Source organism: Pseudophryne corroboree, chromosome 7, assembly GCF_028390025.1.
Source record: "Pseudophryne corroboree isolate aPseCor3 chromosome 7, aPseCor3.hap2, whole genome shotgun sequence".
NCBI classification, from domain to species: domain Eukaryota; kingdom Metazoa; phylum Chordata; class Amphibia; order Anura; family Myobatrachidae; genus Pseudophryne; species Pseudophryne corroboree.
Window position 1 is genome coordinate 387,159,176 of NC_086450.1, and position 21,765 is coordinate 387,180,940.

The following is a 21,765-nucleotide window of genomic DNA, read 5'->3' on the forward strand; positions in this document are numbered from 1 at the left end:
AACCCAATAAGCCCAAACCCAAACGGGCCTGGGCTGCCCGTCAGCCTGCTTCCAAAACTGACAAGCCTGCTGCATGACGGGGCGGGCCTCCCTATGGGAGATCCCAGGTTGGGGGGCCAACTTCTAGGGTTTACCCAGGAATGGTTGAAGACCACTTCCGATGCCTGGGTACGGGAAGTCGTCACTCAAGGTTACGCCGTATCCTTCAAGAATCGTCCCCCTCATCGATTTTGCCTGACAGACGTCCCTTGGGATCAGATGAAGGCAGACACTCTTCATTTGGTGGTACAGTCCCTCCTGGACACAGGAGTGGTAGTACAGGTGCCTCTGGCTCAGAGAGGCAAGGGGTACTATTCACCGCTGTTCCTAGTCCTGAAACCGAATGGGTCTTCCCGGCCCATTCTCAACCTCAACTCCTTGAATAAATTTGTGAAGGTCTCCAAGTTTCATATGGAAAATCTTCGCTCTATTGTTCTGGCCTTGGAGCCTGGGGACTATATGGTCTCACTGGACATACATGATGCTTACATGCATATTCCCATTGCAGTGTCGCATCAGCAGTACCTGAGGTTTGTGGTTGGCAACCTTCATTACCAATTTCGGGTGTTGCCTTTTGGTTTGACCACGGCTCCGCGAGTCTTCACCAAGGTCATGGCGGTAATGACGGCTGTACTCCACCGTTAAAGGGTCAGGATCCTACTGTACTTAGACGACTTGTTGATCTTGGCAAATTCCTCAGAGATTCTCCTAAGCCATCTGGATCTGACTATCCAGTTTCTGCAAGCCCACGGGTGGCTCGTCAACTGGAAGAAATCCTCCCTGGTCCCTGCTCAGAGCATGGTGCACCTGGGGGCGTTGTTGGACACTCACAACCAGCGGTTGTTCTTGTCTCAGGAGAAAGTCCTGAAGCTTCAGGACAGGATTCAATGCTTCCTATTTCATCCCCAAGTGTCGATACATTCGGCAATGCAAGTGCTAGGTCTCATGGTGTCGGCTTTCGACATGGTGGAGTACACTCAATTCCATTCCCGCCCTCTCCACAGGCTAATTCATGCCAAATGGGATGGCCTGCCTCACCGGATCAGGTCTCAAATGATCTAATTGTCTCCGGAGGTCCGTCTGTCACTGAGCTGGTGGCTTCAGGACCAACGATTGAGCAGGGGTCGTCCCTTCTGGATCTCCAACTGGGTCCTTCTGACGACGGACGCCAGTCTGAGGGGTTGGGGCGCGGTGTTGGAGCAACACTCACTTCAGGGTCGGTGGACCAAGGAGGAGTCTCTCCTCCCGATAAACATTCTGGAATTGCGGGCGGTGTTCAACTCTTTGAACTTGGCCCAACATTTAATACAGAACAGACCTGTTCAAGTACAGTCGGACAACGCCACCATGGTGGCGTACATCAATCGTCAAGGCGGCACTCGAAGCCGCATGGCAATGAGGGAAGTATCACGGATTCTTCAGTGGGCGGAACACCATCTGCCAGCCATATCAGCAGTGTCATTCCGGGGGTCCTAAACTGGGAAGCGGACTTTCTCAGTCGTCAGTACGTACATGCCAGAGAGTGGAGCCTCCATCCAGAAGTATTTCAACTCCTCGTGGACAAGTGGGGCCTTCCAGATGTGGACCTGATGGCATCTCGACACAATTACAAGGTTCCGGTCTTCGGAGCAAGGACAAGGGATCCTTAAGCAGCGTTCGTGGACGCACTGGCAATTCCATGGAACTTTCGGCTGCTATACGTGTTCCCTCCAGTGTCACTCCTGCCCAGAGTAATAAGGAAGTTCAAGCAAGAAGGAGGTATCCTACTTCTGATCGCTCCAGTGTGGCCCAGACAGCATTGGTTCTCAGACCTTCAGGGTCTCTCGACAGAGTGTCCCCTTCTACTTCCGCAGCGCCCAGATCTCCTTGCTCAGGGCCCGTGTGTATATCAGGATTTAGCCCGATTGGCTCTGACGGCGTGGCTCTTGTAGCTTCCGTCTTAAGGGCCAAGGGATTTTCTGAGGCGGTCATTCAAACCATGTTGAAGGCCCGGAAACCGAATTCTTACTTTGCTTGGTGCGCATCTAACAATCATGACGCTTACAAGTTTAGTACGGCCAAACTTTTGGCCTTTCTACAACAAGGCCTGGACTTGGGCCTTCGTCTGCCCTCCATCAAGGTTCATATTTCTACTTTGTCGGTTTGGTTTCAGAGAAAAATTGCGACCTTACCTGGTGCATACGTTCACTCAGGGTGTGTTGCGGATTCAACCTCCTTGTGTCCCGCCGGTGGCTCCTTGGGACTTGTCGGTGGTTCCGGAGGCGTTGCAAGGGTCTCCGTTTGAGCCTCTTGAATCTGCAGACCTTAAGTGGCTTTCTCTTAAGGTATTGTTTCTGCTGGCTATTGCCTCTGCTAGACAGGTGTCGGATTTGGGTGCCTTGTCTTGCAGGTCACCATATCTGATTTTCCACCGTGATCGGGCAGTTCTTAGAACACATCCTGGGTATTTACCTAAGGTGGTGTCTTCTTTCCACCTTAATCAGGAGATTGTGGTTCCGGCCTTTGCCTCTCCTGATTTGTCTTCCAAAAGAACGGTCTTTGGATGTGGTACGGACTCTCTGAAGAGAACTGCCTCCATCAGGAAGTCGGATTCTCTCTTTGTACTGTTTGGTTTTCACAAACATGGCTGGCCTGCTCACAAGCAGACCTTGGCCAGATGGATTAGAATGGTGATTGCACATGCTTATGTACAGGCTGGTCGCCCAGCTCCTGCTACTATTAAGGCCCATTCTACTAGATCTGTTGGCCCTTCTTGGGCGGCCCGCCGTGGTGCGACCCTTGAACAATTGTGCAAGGCGGCTACGTGGTCCTCAGTGGACACGTTCATAAGGTTCTATGCCTTCGATACTTCCACCTCCCAGGATGCTTCCTTTGGACGCCGGGTTCTTGTGTCCGCTAGAGTGCGTCCCCTCCCATAAGGAATTGCTTTAGGACATCCCCGATGTTAATCCTTGTGGAGCCCAGTGTACCCCGCAGCAGAAAACAGGATTTATGGTAAGAACTTACCGTTGTTAAATCTCCACAAGGCGCCCACCCTGATGCACTTGGCTACTTTGGGTTGGTATGGCATTAGCCGCTGACACCCTCTCCTGTGGTGTGTGGTGTATGTGGCTACTAACGACTGTCGTCTCTTTTAGCTGCTACTGCATTGGGCTGGTTAACAAAACTGAGCTCCGGTGCACGGAGGCGGGGTGATATATGAGGCGGCGCTATGCATCTTGGGAAGAAGGTCAAAGCTTTGAGCCTGTTGGTGCCTCGGATCAAGATCCTACTCTACACCCCCAATGTTAATCCTTGGGGAGCCCAGTGTACCTCGCAGAAAGAGATTTAACAACGCTAAGTTCTTACTATAAATCTCGTTATTTGTGTGCGACTGAGTCTCTGAATCTGTATATGAAGTGCTAAGATGCAGCGGCTGCGTTTTTTTTTCCACGCCAAGTTCCATTGCGCTTCACATAGCTGTAGCCACACATCGTGGCTACATCTAGGCACCACGTGCACTCCGGGCGCGGCTAGTCGGGTCTATTGCTACCACATATACTTCAAGTGGGCGTAGGCGCGACTAAGATTACAACTTTGCTTACTTTGTCATCACCATTTCCATAAGCATCTTTAAAGTTGGATATTCTTCCCATGCAGCCAAACCTAAAGCAGACAAGACTGCATTACAATCATATCTCAGATCAGTCTAGGTCACCCCAACGTATTAATCACTTACCAATGTTCTCTGGGTTAAAAGCAGCTACAACAAGTAAGAGAGGCCAGGCCTTCCAGTATAACGTTGAAATTGCCAGGTTAGGAGGCTTATATCTACATAAGAAAGCAGTAACCATTAAAGGAAAAATACAAATACATTTGGTTAGAAGCAGGCTCCCGGGACTGAGAGAAAAGAGGATTTTGGTACTTACCGATAAATCCATTTCTCTGAATCCTCTAGGGGACACTGGAGTTCCTTAGACATTAGGGGTGTGAAGCTTGCAACCGGAGGTGTGGCACAATCTAAAATTAGTATTGTCTGCACAGCCGGCTCCTCCCTTCACATCCCTCCTCCCTCGGTTTTGAAAATGTGACTGAGAGAATAGGACATGAGACTACCGCACCTGGCGAGGAACCGAACCGTACAACATAACAAACAGCATCCAAGAACCTCTTTAACCGAAACTAACACCGTTTGTACGAACTGTTTGAACACAAACACAGCAGGCTGACAGCACCGAGGCGGGCGTCCAGTGTCCCCTAGAGGATTCAGAGAAATGGATTTATCGGTAAGTACCAAAATCCTCTTTTCTCTTTCATCCACTAGGGGACACTGGAGTTCCTTAGACATTAGGGGACGTCCCAAAGTTATCACCTAGGGAGGGAGTGCTGTCTGTTGCCTGTAAAACCAAACGTCCAAACTTAGAATCCTCGGACGCAAAGGTATCAAACTTGTAAAATTTTGCGAACGTGTGGGCTGAGGACCACGTCGCCGCTCTGCAAAGTTGAGTCGTGGATGCACCACTAGCAGCCGCCCAGAAGGCACCCACCGACCGGGTAGTATGAGCACCCGTCTGTACATGAACCTGTTCCCCACAGGAAACATAAGCTTGCCGAATAGCAAGTTTAATCCATCTGGACAGAGATTGCTTAGAAGCCAGCCAACCCTTCTTTGGTCCATCATACAGGACAAATAAATGGTCGGACTTTCTAAAGGACGACGGAATGTGTACGTACACCCGCAACGCTCGGACAACATCCAAGGATACATCCCCCTCTGCCAGACACTTGAAGATGGGACCACAATCGGCTGGTTTACATGAAACCCCCGAAACACTTTCGGAAGGAAATCCGCTTTTGTATGGAGTGCCGCCCGGTCTTTACACGATAAGGCTCCTAACTCAGAAACCCGCCTAGCCGAAGCCAAGGCTAGCAACAATGTTACCCTCCAAGAGAGATGTCTCTGGTCTGTTCTCGGTAACGGTTCAAAGAGTGGTGATTTCAAAAAAATTTAATACCAATTTGAGATCCCACGGTGCAGTGGGAGGACGAAACGGGGGCTGTATTCTCAAAACCCCCTGTAAAAAGGTCTGAATCTCTGGTAAGGTTGCCAACCGCTGATGAAAAAGGATGGAAAGATCTGACACTTGAACCTTCAGAGATCCCAGTCGCAAACCTAAATCTATTCCGGCTTGAAGGAAAAGTAAAAGTCTGGATAAGTGGAAGGTCGTCTAATTCCATCCACGTTCCTTACACCAGTCGATATACTTCCTCTAAATTCTGTAGTAATGCCCGGCCGTGACCAGTTTTCGAGCTGCAATCATCGTAGGAAGAGCCATTCTAGGTATCCCTCTGTTCCTTAAGATCCTGGCTTCAATAGCCACATCGTTAAACGCAGCCTGTTCAGGTCTGGATGTAGAAACGGGCCGTGAGATAGCAGGTAATCTCTCTGAGGTAACCGCCACGGTTTGTCCATTAACAAGCCTTGTAGATCCGAGTACCAACTCATGCGTGGCCAATCTGGAGCGATTAGAATCGCCCACACTCGCTCTCGTTTCAGACGCTTCAGAACCCTGGGAAGTAGAGGGAACGGCGGAGATATGTAAACCTTTTCGTAAACCCAAGAAAGTGTCAATGCGTCCACTCTTTCTGCTGCTGTATCTTGGCAGCTGGTGGTTCTGCCGAGACGCCATTACGTCCACTTGAGGAAGACCCCATCTCCTCACCACCATGTCGAAAATCCGTGGATGCAGGCACCACTCTCCCGGGTGTATGTCCTGTCGACTGAGATAATCTGCTTCCCAGTTCTCCACACCTGGATTGAATACTGCAGATAGGATGACGTTTCAGCCCACAACAATATCTTTGTGGTTTCTCTTAACGCCATTCTGTTCCTCGTTTCTCACTGACGGTTTACGTAAGTCGTCGTTGTGCCATTGTCCGATTGTACCCTCACGTACTGATTCATGACCAAGTCTTCTGCGAGGAGAAGTGCATTGTAAACTGCTCTTAGTTCGAGAATGTTGATGGGTAATCTGCTCTCCTGTAACGTCCATCGTCCCTGAACCTGATGTCCTCGAAGACGGCCCCCCAACCTCTGAGGCTGGCGTCCGTTGTCAGGATCCTCCAATTCCGTATCCCGAATCTCTTCCCTGCTGCGAGATTCTTGTGCAACGACCACCAAATCAAGGAGACTCTTACGTGTGGTTGCAGTCGGATCCGTCGATGAAGAAACCAGTGTGAACCAGCTCTCTGAGTCAGAAGGTTCATCTAGAACGGTCGGGAATGAAGTCTGCCGTACCGGAGAGCTTCGAACGACACCACCATTTTTTGAGAAGTTGTACCTAGAATCGCAGAGACCTTGACGGTGTCCCTAATACTTGCTCTACTAACTTCTGTATGTTCTTTATCTTGGATCCTGGCAGAAAAATCTTTAACTGCACCGTGTCCAAGATGAGACCCAGGAATTTAATTCGTTGAGTCGGAGAGAAGTTGGATTTCTAGAATTTCACAATCCATCAGTGTTGAATGAGAACTTGGTGAGACGTCTGAACATCTTTGATCAGCTTCTCTTGAGAGGAGGTCTTGATCCGAAGATCGTCTAGATAGGGTATTATCTTGACTCCCAACATTCTCAACCCCGCAACCATAATTGCCATTATCTTCATGAAGATCCTTAGGGCTGATGATAGGCCGAATGGTAGAGCTCTGAATTGGTAATGACCCCTCACCAGTGCAAACCTTAGGTAAGCTTGGTGGGGAGCCCAAATTGGAATATGCAGGTATGCATCCTTTATGTCCATGGACACCATGAATTTGCCCTGTTCCAAACCTGCAATGACCGACTGGATTGATTCCATTTTGAATTTGTATAGCTTTAGAAACTGGCTTAAAACCTTTAAATTGAGTATCGGCCTGACCGTTCCGTCTGGCTTTATCACGACAAAAAAACTGGAATAAAAACCCGTTCCTCTCTGAGAGGCGGGAACTGCCGTAATGACCTCTGACTGTAATAATTTTTGAATGGCTGTCAGTAGTGCGTCTGCCTTCTGAGAGCATTGAGGCATTCCCGTTGTAAAAAACTGACTGTGAGGTCTCTGTACCCCTGGGAGATTATGTCGGTGATCCAAAGATCTGGACAGGTGACGGTCCATATGTCCCGAAAACCTTCCAGACGGGCGCCCACCAAAGGAGATCCCAGGTGGGCCGGTAGACCGTCATGCCACGGTTTTGTCAACAGTTTTATCCTGTTGTCTGGCTGCTGCCTGTGCGCGGCCTCTACCTCTGCCTCCATGGACTTGTGTACCAAAACCTCGTCCTCGAAAGGACCGCGATCTAAATTAATTAAACGCCGGTCCCGAATATCCTATTCTAGCCTGTGGAACGGCTCTCGTATATGGAGTAGGCAGAAAGGTAGATTTCTGCTGTAGCCTGCTAAATCCACTTATCCAACTCTGCACCTGAAAAGCATCTCTCCCCCAAAGGGGATGGATTCAACTGCTTTCTTGGTGTCAGAGCCTCCTTGCCATTTGCTAAGATCTTGGGAGGCCTGACACAAGTATGAAGCAGATTCTCGAATGTGGTCTGCCAGTTGGGTAATCTCTTCTAAGCTATTCTCCTCAATAGCTTGTAAAATACGCCTAGACCACGCGCTCATAGCCTTGTTGACCCAAGCACATACGATCGCAGGTCTCTGTGCTGCACCTGCTATGAATATTGATTTCAAAGTGGTGTCCACTTTCCGATCTGACGCTTCCTTTAAAGTCGTCACATTAGGTATCGGTAATATTGTCTTTTCGATAACCTCCCTAGGGAAGCATCCACTACAGGTGGAATCTCCCACTTATCCATAACACCCTTGGGTATGTGAAACTTTTTTTTTTTTTTTTTGTGGAAATTTAAAGCGTTTGTCCGGCTGTTTCCAAGGCTCCTCCATCTGAGATTGGAGGGATTTAGGAATTGGAAACACCGCAGAACGCGGCTTTTGTGATTCGAATAAATCGAATTCTTCTGTCGTGTCTACTTCCGGAAAATCGGAGTCCAGGGTAGATCCAACTAACTCACCTTCCTCCGTATCAATGAGAGGATCTCTTTCCTCGTCTGTTTCCGTTATAATAGGAAGAGGTCTTTTAACTGCCTTGCGCACATCTGATTCTGCATGTGCTCGCGGCGTTAACTTGATGAGAAATTCCTTAATGAATTCCGCAGCCCATCCCGATTGTTGTCTGTGGGATTCCGCCATCTCTTGTGAGATTGCCTAGGCGGAGCACTGCTCCCAGGTGGAGTGTCCTTGAGTAAGCAGGAGACACACACCCCTGAGCTACCAACCCTCGTGCTTTTTTTTTTGCTACATTTCGTACAAACATAGCAGGTCTTAGAAGTCTTGGTTGATGCTTTAGACATGCTAATTAAACCCCGTACTAGGGTATTACGCAGCGCTTTTACCCCTTAAATTAGGAAGGGAAAGCCTGAGGATGACGGAAGCGAAGGTGTTGGAACCGGCTGGACAAATTTATCCCTTCATATGGAAAAAGGGGAAAATGACAATTCAAAAATTTAAAAAACAAATAAATATAAAATAAAAATGTCACCAGCCGGTTTGCAAACCTCACAGCCCGAACTGTAAATCAGCTACGATGGTGAGGTTGTCCACATGCTTCCCAGTATTTTCTTCAGGATCTTTTGTATAGAATTCCTTAGAAAATATAAATAGTAAATAAGTATTATACTTCAGGAGATCCTCCTATAACTCCTTTTACCAGCAGAGGGAGCTAATCTTATATCATGTCTCATAGGATTACAGATCCTCCTATAACTCCCTTTACCAGCAGAGGGAGCTAAACCTATATCCTGTCTCATAGGATAACGTATAAGAGGGGGAGGGTTAATCCCTGCCCCTCAGATTGGCGCTTATATGAGAAAAAATAAGATTTTACTTACCGATAAATCTATTTCTCGTAGTCCGTAGTGGATGCTGGGACTCCGTAAGGACCATGGGGAATAGCGGCTCCGCAGGAGACAGGGCACAAAATAAAAGCTTGAGATATCAGGTGGTGTGCACTGGCTCCTCCCCCTATGACCCTCCTCCAAGCCAGTTAGGATACTGTGCCCGGACGAGCGTACATAATAAGGAAGGATATTGAATCCCGGGTAAGACTCATACCAGCCACACCAATCACACCGTACAACTCGTGATCTGAACCCAGTTAACAGTATGATAAATTTAAAGGAGCCTCTGAAAAGATGGCTCAACAATAATAACCCGAATTTTTTTGTAACAATAACTATATACAAGTATTGCAGACAATCCGCACTAGGGATGGGCGCCCAGCATCCACTACGGACTACGAGAAATAGATTTATCGGTAAGTAAAATCTTATTTTCTCTAACGTCCTAAGTGGATGCTGGGACTCCGTAAGGACCATGGGGATTATACCAAAGCTCCCAAACGGGCGGGAGAGTGCGGATGACTCTGCAGCACCGAATGAGAGAACTCCAGGTCCTCCTCAGCCAGGGTATCAAATTTGTAGAATTTAGCAAACGTGTTTGCCCCTGACCAAGTAGCTGCTCGGCAAAGTTGTAAAGCCGAGACCCCTCGGGCAGCCGCCCAAGATGAGCCCACTTTCCTTGTGGAATGGGCTTTTACTGATTTTGGCTGTGGCAATCCTGCCACGGAATGTGCAAGCTGAATTGTACTACAAATCCAACGAGCAATCGTCTGCTTTGAAGCAGGAGCACCCAGCTTGTTGGGTGCATACAGGATAAACAGCGAGTCAGTTTTCCTGACTCCAGCCGTCCTGGAAACATATATTTTCAAGGCCCTGACAACGTCCAGCAACTTAGAGTCCTCCAAGTCCCTAGTAGCCGCAGGTACCACAATAGGTTGGTTCATGTGAAATGCAGAAACCACCTTAGGTAGAAATTGAGGACGAGTCCTCAATTCCGCCCTGTCAGAATGAAAATTTAGGTAAGGGCTTTTACATGATAAAGCCGCCAATTCTGACACACGCCTAGCTGAAGCCAAGGCCAACAGCATCGACACCTTCCACGTGAGATATTTTAAATCTACCGTAGACAATGGTTCAAACCAGTGTGATTTTAGAAATCTCAACACAACATTGAGATCCCAAGGTGCCACTGGAGGCACAAAAGGAGGCTGTATGTGCAGCACCCCTTTCACAAATGTCTGAACTTCAGGTACTGAAGCCAATTCTTTCTGGAAGAATATCGACAGGGCCGAAATTTGAACCTTAATGGACCCTAATTTTAGGCCCATAGACAGTCCTGTTTGCAGGAAATGCAAGAAACGACCCAGTTGAAATTCCTGTGTAGGGGCCTTCTTGGCCTCACACCACGCAACATATTTACGCCAAATGCGGTGATAATGTTTTGCGGTTACTTCCTTTCTGGCTTTTACCAGAGTAGGGATGACTTCTTCTGGAATGCCCTTGTCCTTCAGGATCCGGCGTTCAACCGCCATGCCGTCAAACGCAGCCGCGGTAAGTCTTGGAACAGACAAGGCCCCTGCAGTAGCAGGTCCTGTCTTAGAGGTAGAGGCCACGGTTCGTCCGTGAGCATCTCTTGAAGTTCCGGGTACCAAGACCTTCTTGGCCAATCCGGAACCACGAGTATAGTTCTTACTCCTCTCCTTCTTATGATTCTCAATACTTTCGGTATGAGGGGCAGAGGAGGGAATACATACACTGACTGGTACACCCACGGCGTTACCAGAGCGTCCACTGCTATTGCCTGAGGGTCCCTTGACCTGGCGCAATATCTGTCCAGTTTTTTGTTTAGACGTGACGCCATCATGTCCACCTTTGGTCTTTCCCAACGGTTTACAATTTGGTGGAAGACTTCTGGGTGAAGTCCCCACTCTCCCGGGTGAAGGTCGTGTCTGCTGAGGAAGTCTGCTTCCCAGTTGTCCACTCCCGGAATGAACACTGCTGACAGTGCTATCACATGATTTTCCGCCCAGCGAAGAATCCTTGCAGTTTCTGCCATTGCCCTCCTGCTTCTCGTGCCGCCCTGTCTGTTTATGTGGGCGACTGACGTGATGTTGTCCGACTGGATCAACACCGCCTGACCCTGAAGCAGAGGTTTTGCTTGAATTAAGGCATTGTAAATGGCCCTTAGTTCTAGAATGTTTATATGAAGAGATGTTTCCATGCTTGACCACAAGCCCTGGAAATTCCTTCCCTGTGTGACTGCTCCCCAGCCTCTCAGGCTGGCATCCGTGGTTACCAGGATCCAATCCTGAATGCCAAATCTGCGGCCCTCTAGTAGATGAGCCTTCTGAAGCCACCACAGGAGAGACACCCTTGTCCTTGGCGACAGGGTTATCCGTTGATGCATCTGAAGATGCGATCCGGACCATTTTCCCAGTAGATCCCACTCAAAAGTTCTTGCATGGAATCTTCCGAATGGAATCGCTTCGTAAGAAGCCACCATTTTTCCCAGGACCCTTGTGCACTGATGCACTGAGACCTGTCCTGGTTTTAGGAGGTTCCTGACTAGCTCGGATAACTCCCTGGCCTTCTCCTCCGGGAGAAACACCTTCTTCTGGACTGTGTCCAGAATCATTCCTAAGAACAGTAGACGTGTCGTTGGAATCAGCTGCGATTTTGGAATATTTAGAATCCATCCGTGCTGACTTAGCACTACCTGAGATAGTGCCACTCCGACTTCTAACTGTTCCTTGGTTCTTGCCCTTATCAGGAGATCGTCCAAGTAAGGGATAATTAAGATGCCTTTTCTTCGTAGAAGAATCATCATTTCGGCCATTACCTTGGTAAAGACCCGAGGCGCCGTGGACAATCCAAACGGCAGCGTCTGAAACTGATAATGACAGTTTTGTACTACAAACCTGAGGTACCCTTGGTGAGAAGGATATATTGGGACGTGGAGATAAGCATCCTTGATGTCCAGCGACACCATATAGTCCCCCTCTTCCAGGTTCGCTATCACCGCTCTGAGTGACTCCATCTTGACTTTGAACCTTTTTATGTAAGTGTTCAAAGATTTTAGATTTAATATTGGTCTCACCGAGCCGTCCGGCTTCGGTACCACAAATAGTGTGGAATAATACCCCTTCCCCTGTTGTAAGAGGGGTACCTTGATTATCACCTGCTGGGAGTACAGCTTGTGAATGGCTTCCAGAACTGCCTCCCTGTCGGAGGGAGACTTTGGTAAAGCAGACTTCAGGAACCGATGAGGAGGAAACGCCTCGAATTCCAGTTTGTACCCCTGTGATACTACCTGTAGAATCCAGGGATCCACTTGCGAGTGAGCCCACTGCGCGTTGAAATTCTTGAGACGGGCCCCCACCGTGTCTGAGTCTGCTTGTAAAGCCCCAGCGTCATGCTGAAGACTTGGCAGAAGCAGGGGAGGGCTTCTGCTCCTGGGAAGCGGCTGCATGGTGCTGCCTTTTTCCTCTTCCTCTGCCCTTGGGCAGAAAAGAGTGACCTTTTGCTCGCTTGTACTTATGGGAACGAAAGGACTGAGTTTGAAAAGACTGTGTCTTTTTCTGTTGATGTGAAGTAACCTGGGGTAAAAAGGTGGATTTTCCAGCCGTTGCCGTGGCCACCAGGTCTGTTAGACCAGCCCCAAATAACTCCTCCCCCTTATACGGCAATACTTCCATGTGCCGTTTGGAATCTGCGTCCCCTGACCACTGTCTGGTCCATAATGCTCTTCTGGCAGAGATGGACATTGCGCTTACTCTTGATGCCAGGGTACAAATATCCCTCTGCGCATCACGCATATATAGCAATGCATCCTTTAAATGTTCTATAGTTAACAGAATATTGTCCCTATCCAGGGTATCAATATTCTCAGTCAGGGAATCCGCCCATGCGACTCCAGCACTGCACATCCAGGCTGATGCGATTGCTGGTCGCAGTATAACACCAGTATGTGTGTATATACTTTTCAGGATATTTTCCAGCCTCCTATCAGCTGGTTCTTTGAGGGTGGCCGTATCAGGGGACGGTAACGCTACTTGTTTAGATAAACGTGTGAGCGCCTTATCTACCCTAGGGGGTGTTTCCCACCGTGCCCTAACCTCTGGCGGGAAAGGGTATAGTGCTAATAACTTATTAGAAATTAGCTGTTTTTTATCGGGGGAAACCCACGCTTTATCACACACCTCATTTATTTCCTCAGACTCAGGAAAAACTATTGGCAGTTTTTTCACACCCCACATAATACCCGCCTTTGAGGTATTTGTAGTGTCAGAAAGGTTCAATGCCTCTTTCATTGCCGTGATCATGTAACGTGTGGCCCTACTGGACATTACGTTTGTCTCGTCACCGTCGACACTAGATTCAGTATCTGGATCTGGATCCGTGTCGACCCACTGAGGTAGCGGCCGTTTTAGGGCCCCTGAGGGTGTCTGAGACGCCTGAACAGGCACTAATTGATTTGCCGGCTTTCTCATGTCGTCAACAGTTTTTTGTAAATTGCTGACATTATCACTTAATTGCTTAAACACAATCATCCAGTCAGGTGTCGACTCCCTAGGGGGTGACATCACTAACACAGGCAACTGCTCCGCCTCCACCTCATTTTCCTCCTCATACATGTCGACACACGCGTACCGACACACAGCACACACACCGGGAATGCTCTGATAGAGGACAGGACCCTACTTAGCCCTTTGGAGAGACAGAGGGAGAGTCTGCCAGCACACACCCAGCGCTATATATATACAGGGATAACCTTATATAAGTGTTAATCCCTTATAGCTGCTGTTAATCTAGTTATTTGCTGCCAAAATGCCCCCCCTTCTCTTTTTTACCCTGAATCAGATGCAGTACTGCAGGGGAGAATCAGGGAGCCGTCCTTCCAGCGGAGCTGTGAGGGAATAATGGCGCCAGTGTGCTGAGGAGATAGGCCCCGCCCCTTCACGACGTCCTTAACTCCCGCTTTTTTGTGTAAAATGGCAGGGGAAAAAATACATCCATATAGCCCTGGAGCTATATGTGATGTATTCCTTTTGCCACCTAAGGTATATGTGTGTTATATTGCGTCTCAGGGCGCTCCCCCCCAGCGCCCTGCACCCTCAGTGACCGGAGTGTGAAGTGTGCTGAGAGCAATGGCGCACAGCTGCGGTGCTGTGCGCTACCTTAGTCTTGAAGACAGGATGTCTTCTGCCGCCGCTTTCACCGGACCTTCGTCTCTTCTGGCTCTGTAAGGGGGACGGCGGCGCGGCTCCGGTGACCCATCCAGGCTGAACCTGTGATCGTCCCTCTGGAGCTAACGTCCAGTAGCCTAAGAAGCCCAATCCACTCTGCACTCAGGTGAGTTCGCTTCTTCTCCCCTTAGTCCCACGATGCAGTGAGCCTGTTGCCAGCAGGACTCACTGAAAATAAAAAAACCTAACTAAACTTTTATTCTAAGCAGCTCTGGAGAGCTACCTAGTTTGCACCCTTCTCGGCCGGGCACAAAAATCTAACTGGCTTGGAGGAGGGTCATAGGGGGAGGAGCCAGTGCACACCACCTGATATCTCAAGCTTTTATTTTGTGCCCTGTCTCCTGCGGAGCCGCTATTCCCCATGGTCCTTACGGAGTCCCAGCATCCACTTAGGACGTTAGAGAAATAAGATGGCCGCCATTGAATTTTTTTTATCACTTCTATTACATTAAAGCAATGTACTACTGACAATTCTGCAGCCGTACACGCGGCTGGGGACCCTCTCAGCCGCGCTGAATAACACTCACTTTGTCCCTCTGTGCGCGCGCTGCGGGACCGCTCTCACCGGGTCCCCCAGCGGCGCGCTATACTGGCTAGGAAGCGCTTGTCTGCTCCACACAAGCCGCGCTTACACTCTGACGGGTCGCGCCACTGGACCTTCTTACCCGTCCTCAGCAGCGCTTCCCGTCCTCAGCGCAGCCTCTGTCTCCCCGCCGGCGCGCGCGCACTACGGGGCCCCTCACTTGTCTCACAACGGAGCGTCTATCACTGCTAATAAGCCGCGGGGAGAGCGGGGGGGAGGGAGGGAGGAGGGAGCAGAGTTACTATCCTTTCAGCCTCCTCAGATGCATTACAACCAGTACTCACTGTACTCCGTTTGAAAGAGGATCTCCTGTAAGAGATGCAGATCCCTTCAAAAGGGATCTTTGTCTCTCAGTATTGTCAAGCTTTGTTTCCCTTTTCCTAGGGAGACGCAGCACCTTTATCATCAGTATTCCTGTCAAGAGATGCAGGTCCATTCGATAGGGATCGTTGTCTCTCACAATTCTGAGGTTCTTGTCTCCCTTTTCATTAGGGTGACGCAGCCCATATCAAGAAAAACATTAAAAATAAAACAAAAGAAAATTTAGTCAGGAGCTCAGTTGCTCCACGTGCTGTACCTCCAGCACATTTTTCAAAACTGAGGGAGGAGGGATGTGAAGGGGGAGGAGCCGGCTGTGCAGACAATACTAATTTTAGATTGTGCCACACCTCCGGTTGCAAGTTTCACACCCCTAATGTCTAGGGAACTCCAGTGTCCCCTAGTGGATGAAAGAGAAATGTATTTTAAAAGTTTATACCAATATATTTACAATTTTTCACTGCAATTTGTCAGAACAGATTGCCATTCATCCAATTGTGGGACTCAGGTACCATGGGGATATAGAGCTTACATTATTACTTTATAAAGATCTGTAAGTTATTGATGCTCCTCCCTCTACTATATCTCCATCATTCAGGAAACTCAGGGGCTTCTAAAGAGGAAAAGTAGAGAAGTTGCACAAAGTAACCAATCAGCATCTACCTATCATTTATAGCTTGTGCTAGAAAATTATAGCTAGAAGCTTCAGGTTATATAGAGCTACCCCAGGTGGATACATATAAATAGGAAATCCACCTAATGTGAATGCCCATATAAAGGATTTGTCTAAACTCTAGCCTATTCCAATCCCGAATGCTGTAACCAATGAAGGTACAAACAAGAAAAGAGTATTTACATACTGTAGCAACAGGAGCTTCTCAGAGACCTATTTCAGCTTCCACTTCAGTCAACAAGCTCGTGGAAAAGAGGTTGGTGCAACTACTGTAGTACTTACATTCAGGAAGACTCGGGTTTGAATCAATGGCACTCCCTGAGTACATCTGCGAGGCCCCTAAATATTTAGGGGGACGCAGTGCGGGATGTATTCTGGAGGATAGAATTGTGACTTCAATAGTATCAACTCATCAAACTGTCTGGCTCAAGGCATAGGGGGTGGATTCACAATTTAAGAGAACTCGAGTCTCCATCTTTTTATGGTGGTCTTCTTTAGTCCAAAGATGGATAAAATAATAAGTGTTTTCTTGCCAGAAAATTTACTTAGGGAACAAAGCTCTCCGTTTCAGTTCTTCTGCACTGCTGGTAGAAAGGAGTATTATGTATCCTAGAATAGGAGAGCATAAAGAAATAGACCTTGGCCACCAGTATCCTGGTTTTCTTGGTGTGAGAGTAGGAAGTTTCCAACAAATTCTTTCCAGTTGGCCCAGCTGCTACTGCATGGAATGGATAACAGAGTTCACTTACGGTTCAAATATATGCATTCCTGCTTTCTTCCAGAAGTGGCCATTTTACCAGACGTATAGGCTTCCCTTTAAAGTGTAACTCATTTGAGACCACCATTCAGTTCTCACTTAGTTCCTTGGGTCTTGAATTTGGTGTTGACGGCAGTACAACAGGATCAGGAATCAGTGGTTCTCAAATTTCTCACATGGAAGACTTGTTTCCTATTGTCCATTTCCACAGCCCTGAGGTATTTAAACTGGGGCCTCTGTCTTACAAATCTCCTTATTTGGTTTTACATAAAGAATATGACCATTTTATACACAGAATCAACTCTTCAACATGATCTGGTTTTCTAATTTTAACATAAAGAAAGACAGCATTGGGTTGGTATCAGTCTACAGAGAAAGAGGGACCTCTTTCACTTCTAGATATATCGTTTGTGTGATTTGTCACCTCTACAATGGTGTGGGGAAACCTATTTATTACAGTGTGAAGGCTCATTCTAGCAGGTCAGTGGGCACATCATGGGCAGGCAAAGAAAGCATGGCGTTTTGGTTTTGTCGCAGAGTCTGACAGTCACATGGTCCTCTGTACATATGACTGCAAAAGTTCAGTGTTCTTGATTGAAAGAGGTCTATTTACTAAGCTTTGCATTGTACAATCTGGCACTTCTGATCAGATTTATGCCTGAAATTTAATAGGGTACTGATTTTACTAGCTGCATTTCACTAGTAATATTAATGCCTTTGTAAATAAACACGATCAGTAGCACCGGTTTGCTTAGTAAATAAATCCGTAAGGATGCCACTAAGCTCTATATCTCCATTGTAACAGGGGTCACCAACTGTTTTTGAGAAAAGTGCTCAACAGTAGTACAAAATTCACGTTTTCTCTATTGCTTCATTTATACTGACCAGGTAAAACTGCGAACATATTAAAATACAGAAAAAGTTTAAAAACATACAGAATGCTTTTGACTCAGCTGTTACATATGTAGATCATATATACTTTTTCTTTTTATCAAGAAAATACACGTCATATCGTTAAACAATGATAGTATATCAAAATATACCAGTAGAGTAAACATACAATTCAAAAGGTGAATACCTATACAAAACAACGTCATGAGAGTCATACGAATTGAGGATTTAAAGCTAGCGACCTTATCCAGAAATAACACTTAGGGGGAGATTCAAATGTTTGAAAAGTCAGTTGGGAGTCTGTTTTTTCCTATCTAATAGACAGTAAAAAACAGACACCCAACTGACTTTTCAAACATTTGAATTCCACCCTTAGAGTAATGAATATCATATTAAGTCCTGATCATCATGAAAATGGAGGAGTCTTACTTTCTACGATGATCGCGTTATACCAAGTAGTTCGTTTCACCACCTTATGAACATTATTAAACATAATAGGGGATAAGGTGATCAGGTAGGGGCAACCATATATCAAAAAAGGATTGTGCCTTAAACTCCGCATCTAAAGAACATTCTATCCAATTCATTTGAAAGAGATAATGTATTCACGGCAATAAGAATAAGGGAATAGGGTCAGGTGTAATCCATTGAGATGAGAACGTTTTTTTTTAGAGGCCGCAGCAATACGGGCCAATAATAATTTATTACCTCGGGAGATTGTCAGGGCGGAGGAGGGAGAGTATATGTTCCATAAAGCACAAGGCTTTGTTATAGTGAAAGGGAGTTTCAATTCAAGGTTAACATAGGTCTGGACAGTTTCCAAAACATCTGCACAATAGGGCACGACCACATACAATGTAGGATTTCTGCATGTGGAGTGGTACATTTAAAAAAAATTGCATCATCTGCTAGACCTGTAAGAGCTCTCAGTTTTGGTGTATAATACGCCCTATGCAGTAACTTATAGTGCATCTCTGCATAGGAGGACAACACCAATTGTTTATTAAGTAATTGAAAGGAAGACAACACCACTTTTCATTCTAGACCCGGTCAGGCTCCCTCCCATTTAGCCAAGCCCGTCACAACCTTATCCATTTTCCAACTTACGTCTTGTACAACTATAAATAAAGGAAGTGGTATGCGGGATAAGTGGGTTATACCTTATTGAGGCATCTAAGACAGAGGGTGGGTTAGAGGCATGTAACTGTGACAGCAGCAGAGTCACATAACTCCTTACTTGGAAATACATGAACAAAGGAAAATCTAAGGAGGGGAATTTTTCCTTAAATTGAGGTAGTGTCAAAACCGATGAGCAATCACCATCTAAAAATTGATATACCATTCTTTATCCCTGGAGGTGCCAAGATTTAATCACCATGCCCGGATCACCATTTTGAAAGTCTGGATTGGATACTAACGGTAAGAATAGAGACTGAGTGGACGACAGTCGTAACAGTCTCCTCAGAGTACGCCAGGACATCCAAGGGGTATGGAGAAGGGGATTGCATCATCCGTATACTTTCTAACAAAAATAAACCTCACTTAAAAGTCACGTAGATTTATATATTTATTATGTTATTTATATACAGTAGCACACACACACACACACCCTCTCTCCCTAGGATTAATATTTTGTCAGAAGCCAATTAATCTAAATGTGTGTGTTTGGATTGTGGGGGGAAACTAGATCATATGGAGAGAACATATAAAATCCACATATGAATCATGACCAGGAATTGACTCGTGACCTCAGTGCTGTGAGGCAGTTAAGCTAACCACTACACTATCCTTGCTGTCCTGAAAGTATATTTTTCCATCATACGTAACAATGCAATAGAGTAGTATACAAAAAAAAGGGAGCAGTAAATGCTTATTGGAAAGATATTTGGATCGTGCTGCTAAAAAAGGGAATGACATTCACTTAAGATGGATGCAGTGACTGAACAATAAATATACACTAAATGAAAGCACAGAACATACCCCGCAGGAAGCTGAATGTTTTCAGGGTGGTGGTAGGTACAGAGGTTTAATACAGCATCAATTAGTTGATCCCTTTCAATTCGGAGGACCTCCAAGTCTACAAAATAAAAGCAAAGCCATAATTAGGTGTTCAGGCTGTGATTCTATAGCAGGAAACTAAAGCAGACCTACATCTGCAAAACAGACAATAAAGGAGTCCCAAACAAAAGAGGAAATTCACACATAGCCAAGGATATTTAAGAAGGTCCTCAGTACTGTGCTGCCAAGATTAAAGTCTTATCAAACATATTAAAGTATGCTTCACTTTCATATTGCCTTGGGTTCTAAAAGACTTATTCCAGACAATGTACCGTCAGCCTGCACAGCTGCTGCCCGTTTCACTAGGTGGTCCGCCAGCTCCATAGCATCGGCTGGACCGAGAGGGAGTTCACGTGAGAGCCCAATGACCAGTATACGCATCAAAGTGTCTTCTAACAGCGGTACTTCCGAGCAGAGGCGGAGAAAGAAACTGGATAAAAGGAAAAGATAATGGGTCAATATAAGTAATGCCCCTAAGCGACAGAAAAATAACCACAAATGCATTCAATACATTTTTCATAAAAAGGCCTTTTCCAGGGGGTTGATATTAAACCTTAAATAAGCAAGATGTATTTTGTGTAACATGTAAGTCTAAGGGGTATATTCCATTGATGTCGGATCCTCTCCGACGGAGAGGTTTCGACACGGCACTATTCAATGCCGGACGTTTCTGGCCAGCATTCCGACAAATGCATATTCGACTTGATTACAAGTCTAATCTGTATCAGCGGCAAACTGTCGAAAACAGTCACATTTTCGATAAAAACTTGGTTGGTTTTTTTTTCCGATAGTCGAAAAAACAGCACTTTCATTGAATAGGTCGAATGCATATTCAACCTAAAATCTGTCGAAAAGTGCAGTTTTTCCGACTGTTGGAAAAACCGGCACCAATTGAATAGCCCCCTAAATGATAAAACGTCACGTACTTGCGGTCACTCTCTGGCGGCCAGTTGTCCCATTTGTAGTAAGTTTCTGGCTGTTCTGTAAAAAGGACTTTGTGTAAACTGCATGGTGAGAAGGAACAGAGAAATGAGAGAACAAAGTCAAAACAATTACTGCCCTTGTATATCAATGAGGGTATATTCACTAGGTCATTTAATCATAGATTGCTTATATGCGTCTCCTAAAGCCTGGAGAGGCTTACCAGGAAAATGCAAGCACAGGCTGAGGACATACGCAACACAATTATGTAAGTCCACATCCGCAGATAGGCCTTTTAGGAGGTATTATCTATTACAGGTTCACCACACTGATAATGACTAATATAAGCAGCACTATATAGACACATTTCTTATGGCTGACTGCGTATCACCGATCCAGCTAGCAGTAATTAAATCATTAGCGCAGTGACCTGACACAAATGGCTCTGAGCTGGACGCCTTTTTAGAAGTGTCTAACAGAACGTGTCATCTCTTTGCATGCCTTTAGATCGCACAGACGATCACCTATAAATGAGCCACACGTTGTATAAAAAGGAAAACTAGCACAAACGTCATTGGGGAAGAATGGCTTAATACTTCTCAAATAAATTTACTTGCTGCAAAACACTATTATTTTTGGTTTACTTTTCACCCTCCCTCAGCGCTATGAAACAGTAGTCGGCATGACATATTAGCGGGATTCATCTAGCCATGTGTGTGACGTGTGTCAGTAACAGAATGAAGAATACCAGTGCACGTAATCTTTCGGCGGCAGCTTGCTGATAGAGGGCACAACTGTATGAAGCCACCATACTGCATCCCGCTGAATGGCCGCAATCTGCTTCTGAAAAGAGCGCAGGACATCCAAACCTAAAATTGTATAAAGGTTACAAACAGCAAATCATATACTGTAGGTCAGAACACAAACATAATGAAAACAAAACCCAATACACAGGAGCATGTTCAAGTAGCCCTGCAGGGAAATTGTGGGGTTAACCCCCTTGTTAAACTACAGAGGTGTAAAAGTTCACATCAGCGGTTTACTGTGCAGGTAAAATCTATTGATTTTATAATAAAATCTATTCGTTCCGCGTGCGTTAGCCATTGATTTACCGCGTTGGGGAAAGGCTATTTCATTGAATAGCTTTTCTCTGCCTGGCGCAACGAATTGAATATGCCCCACATTGGGGTAAATCTACTAAGATGGGAGTTCTATTTAAGATGGGATGTTGCAACCAATCAGATTCTACTTCTCATTTATCTAGCACCTTCAAGAAGAGAATACCTGGAATCTGATTGGTTGCTATGGGCAACACCCCATCTTAAATAGAACTCCCATCTAAGTATAATTTACC

The 21,765-nt window shown here is 46.3% G+C and overlaps 1 protein-coding gene across 6 annotated transcripts in view; it reads right to left on the reverse strand.

The window, feature by feature from the left end:
• Window positions 1-21,765, reverse strand: part of INTS1 (integrator complex subunit 1) — a 324,003-nt gene that overhangs the window by 161,650 nt on the left and 140,588 nt on the right. For all 6 annotated transcript variants that reach the window (XM_063934591.1, XM_063934592.1, XM_063934589.1 and 3 more), the window contains 6 exons: window positions 21,160-21,280; window positions 20,417-20,494; window positions 19,763-19,920; window positions 19,413-19,509; window positions 3,758-3,849; window positions 3,624-3,684 (listed from right to left, as the gene is read on the reverse strand). In XM_063934591.1, coding sequence (XP_063790661.1) covers window positions 3,624-3,684; window positions 3,758-3,849; window positions 19,413-19,509; window positions 19,763-19,920; window positions 20,417-20,494; window positions 21,160-21,280 — 607 coding nt within the window. The remainder of the gene's footprint in view (window positions 1-3,623; window positions 3,685-3,757; window positions 3,850-19,412; window positions 19,510-19,762; window positions 19,921-20,416; window positions 20,495-21,159; window positions 21,281-21,765) is intronic.